Source organism: Cyprinodon variegatus, unplaced genomic scaffold (genome assembly GCF_000732505.1).
Source record: "Cyprinodon variegatus isolate N-32 unplaced genomic scaffold, C_variegatus-1.0 Scaffold759, whole genome shotgun sequence".
In the NCBI taxonomy this organism is placed as follows: Eukaryota; Metazoa; Chordata; class Actinopteri; order Cyprinodontiformes; family Cyprinodontidae; genus Cyprinodon; species Cyprinodon variegatus.
Window position 1 is genome coordinate 337,953 of NW_015151212.1, and position 3,954 is coordinate 341,906.

The 3,954-nt window shown below is 40.4% G+C and overlaps 1 protein-coding gene across 3 annotated transcripts in view; it reads left to right on the top strand.

Annotated features, from left to right (window-relative positions):
• The window catches only part of git1 (G protein-coupled receptor kinase interacting ArfGAP 1), a 44,398-nt gene that overhangs the window by 5,114 nt on the left and 35,330 nt on the right, over positions 1-3,954 (top strand). For all 3 annotated transcript variants that reach the window (XM_015395753.1, XM_015395752.1, XM_015395751.1), the window contains exons 2-3: positions 2,810-2,943; positions 3,019-3,131. In XM_015395753.1, coding sequence (XP_015251239.1) covers positions 2,810-2,943; positions 3,019-3,131 — 247 coding nt within the window. The remainder of the gene's footprint in view (positions 1-2,809; positions 2,944-3,018; positions 3,132-3,954) is intronic.

Below are 3,954 nucleotides of genomic sequence, written 5' to 3' on the forward strand. Positions count from 1 at the left end.
TACACTGATATAACACGTCTCAGGAAAATGTATTTAATTTTTAACGAATCACCGCCTTTTACAGCTGCCTTTTGCATCTCTGCTTCTGTCTCCTTGAACCCCAGTGGGCCTCAGCAGATGGCCGCTCACACTGAGCCTGGTTCTGCTGGAGGTTTCTTCCTGTTAAAAGGGAGTTTTTCCTCTCTACTGTAGCTACTAGCATGCTTAGTGTGAGGGATTGCCTTCCAGTCAATGAGTCAATGCAATCAACTGGTTTTCCTTAGATAGAAAACTGAATCAATTTGAATTGAATTGAATTGAATCGAAGAGCGAGGTGCGTGAGAACGCTGGGACCCTTTTTCCACCTGGATCTCCGCTCTTTTTCGTCCTCATGTCCCTCCGTTGTCGCACAAACTTGCCCCAACTTCCTCACCGCCTCGGCCGTATCTAGACAGCTAGTTGGTGATTATCCCTATTGCGTTGTGGCGTGGAGTAACAGCGCAGACCAAGCTTCAAATTGGGCATAAAAATAAGTATAATCAGCCCTTTAAACTCATGTAGACAGGACCAAAGGTCTGTAGTCAAAAACAAAGCCCAACTTTTCACTGAGCCTTTGTAGTGTTTCAGCTCGGCGGATTTTATTTTGGATCACACATTTATGGCTTGTGAAGGAAGCAAATGTAAGTGGACACCATGTCCATCGCTATATGAACAGCTACACCGTCGGTCATCTGCTTCCAAAGCACTCTACACATGTCACATAGAAGCACTTTAGAAAATGAGGACGCCAGGGTTTGTGGTCTTTTCTTGTTCTGCTTGTCTTTGCATGTGCTGCTGATGCTGCTCTTCCAAAGCGGGGTGTAGGATGCCTTTGCTGGAGATGCTGAAACTAGTTGTGCAGCTAGTCTTGGTTTTGATTGCCTTTCGACAAACTTTGCACACTACTGTAGTCTGCTGCATATCGGCCTTGTCAAAGCCGGACCACGATTTTGCCTAATTTAATTAATCAAATTAATTCGATGTATCGCCCAGCCTTAGTCAGAATAAGTCATTACTGTTTAAGTCTTGTTTTAGTCTATGATTTTAATCTCCTTTTAGTTAGTTTTGCACTGATACCAGTATTGGGCGGGGCCCTGATCCAGCACTAAAATACGGCACCGAAACCATTTTGAGAGTCAAAAGTTTGTTAAACTATTGTCACCCATTTCAGGTAGGAAATAAAAAGTTCTACTGGATTCACTTTGTTTTAGTCTTTTTCCTGCTTCACAAAGGTAGGCAGCAGCTTGACAAAGTCGTGATAGCAATTATTTTACATCCAAGTAGTATAAAGTTCTTCATTTATACACACACATCAATTTCAAACAGAGGGTAAAAAAAATGGCATCGGCGCAGCACTACTATTAGTAATATTATTCTTTTTAACACAATTAACATATTATGATTACCTATTATAGTATAGATGGAACCAAATTATTCCTTTAGTCACAGATCAGACAAGGTTATGATATAATAAGACTTAACCCTATAATGCCAAATGTATCATGTTTGATACATACGGTTTCTGAAATGTTTTGCACCTTTTGCATAATTTAATGGTAAAAACTTTGCTCAAAATCCTATTGTACACAATCAGATATACCTGATAACAGAGAGCAGAAGACTACACAAAAAATAATCTTGACTTATCGCATAGTAATAAATTATTAATATCAAAAATGTATTTCTGTTTTTTCTTTTTACATATATTGTTAAAAGGGCAAATAAGGACTTCAAACCAAAAAAAAGTAATTTTCTGTTTTGTTTTATTCTTGGATCGGGCTTTAAAGGCTTAAATAAAAACATCCATTCCTGACGTGGAAGATGCTCTGCTTTGACTGCTAAGTTTGTTTTACCAACCAAACATAAGTACACACATGCATTTAAATTAAACAGATAATGTCTGTAGAATCACAACGGACTGTGCAACAAAACAAAATTAATTCAAGTTAAAAATAAGGAAGTTCAGGGAGGGGATAAAGGGAGCAGTTTGAGTGACACATGGGGGAGGAAATAAAAATATAAACTTTATAAAGTGAATTTGTCTCGTCTTATTGTAGTTAACAGAAATCAATCATTATTTTAACAGTTTTTGTTTCATGAAGTACATTAAGTTTCGATATTTTTTTGACAAAAATATCCTGTTGTAGATTTTATTATAGTTCTCTCTATAATCTCTTATTATTTTTATATTTTCTATCCTGAGCTATGAAGGTGAGCTGAAGCTCCCAGCTACTGCTGGGAACCTCAGATGCTAGGCTAACTGTTCTGCAGTGTCATTCTGCACAGAAAGGTCAGATGTGACTTCATCCATGTTTTTTGCTAAATCAAAAGGTGTTGGGTTCGTCTATTAACGAAGTCCGAATTGCAGTTTTGCAGGAAGAGCAGCAACAATTGTAATTATTCATTTTTTTCCCCCAATGTTTAAACTAAGCTGCAGAAAAATCTGGATAAAAGTATTAAAAAAATGAATTGGTCTCCATCTCTATTGTTTAAGGTTTTGTTATTGTGACATCACCCCGTAGCAACCCCCATCCCTTTCTTGTTTTGGTTAAACGGCTCCCCTGGGGAGAGCGAGCCGCCCTGTGTTTACCCCGAAGCATTTAACATCTAATCACTTCTCACTCCTTTTTTTGTTTTGTTTTATTAGTTTACTTTCTACATTACAATGCAGATTTAAAAACACCTTTTCTGTTCAGATGTTGAACTACATCAGGAGGTATTTGTAGAGAGCTGGGAGGTCCTTCACACATCCTGTGATTGTTATGTGCATCTTTTCGTGTTTGTCTGATAGACCCAGGGTGGGCCAGTATCAACCGAGGGGTCCTGATCTGTGATGAGTGCTGTTCGGTCCACCGCAGCCTCGGCCGCCATATTTCCATAGTAAAGCACCTGAGGCACAGCGGATGGCCTCCCACATTACTGCAGGTAATGGCTGAGAGGTGCAGAGCGCCTCCGAGGGGAACAGAACCTACCTGGATTGAATCTTTGATCCGTTTTTAGATGGTTCAGACTTTGGCCAGTAACGGAGCCAACTCTATATGGGAACACAGTCTCCTGGACCCAGCGCAGGTGCAGAGCGGTCGACGGAAACCAAATCCACAGGACAAGGTCCAGTAAGTATCCTACCTTAAACCACACAGATATGTGGTTTTTTAATAATAACATTGATTAAAACTATCTAAAACTTGTTGCATTAGAGATTTATAAAGCATATAGGAAAGCCCCCCATAAGCTCTGGTTCTTAAATAAATTTAATTTCTAAAGCCGGGCATAAACTCTGCAATATTTTCAATCAATTTTACTCAGCTACAGCTCGCACTGTACGACAAAACCGCAGTGTTTAAAAGTCCAAAGCTAACGATGTTTGTTCTCACACTGTGCGTCTCAACTCTCTGATGTGATCTACCTGTTCTCACCGTCCGTCTAAAAACCACGTCAGACTTTGCTCCACAGGGAGATGGCGCTACTCGGACTCGTCTATCCGGAAGCGAGTAGAAGAGGAACATGAAGCTCACTAGAGTGAAACGCGCTGCCTTGGTAATGTGTGCAATTTTGTGCTGAAAGTCCTAAAAAGAAAAGGCGGACAACGTATTTGGACAAAGACATGGCTGAGCAAACGTGGCTACTACGGTCTGTCAGTCTGACAGAAAGAACTCCATTTCTCTCGCACCCCCGCCATGCTTCTGTGTTTTCCTCTGAGAGGAAGAAGAAGAAGAATCCTTGTTTGCCCTCTGAGCGATTTTTCTCTCGACCACCTCATAAAGTAACCTGACTCCACCAGATGGATTTGCTTCACATATCCATCTGGAAACCTTCCGTTGAAGTAATTTTGGGAAGGGGAGAAAATACTGGTTAGCTGATTGGCCTATGTTGGTGATAGACGGGCCAAATAAACCAATCAGATCAACGAAGCATATGACGTAACAGAGCGACGAC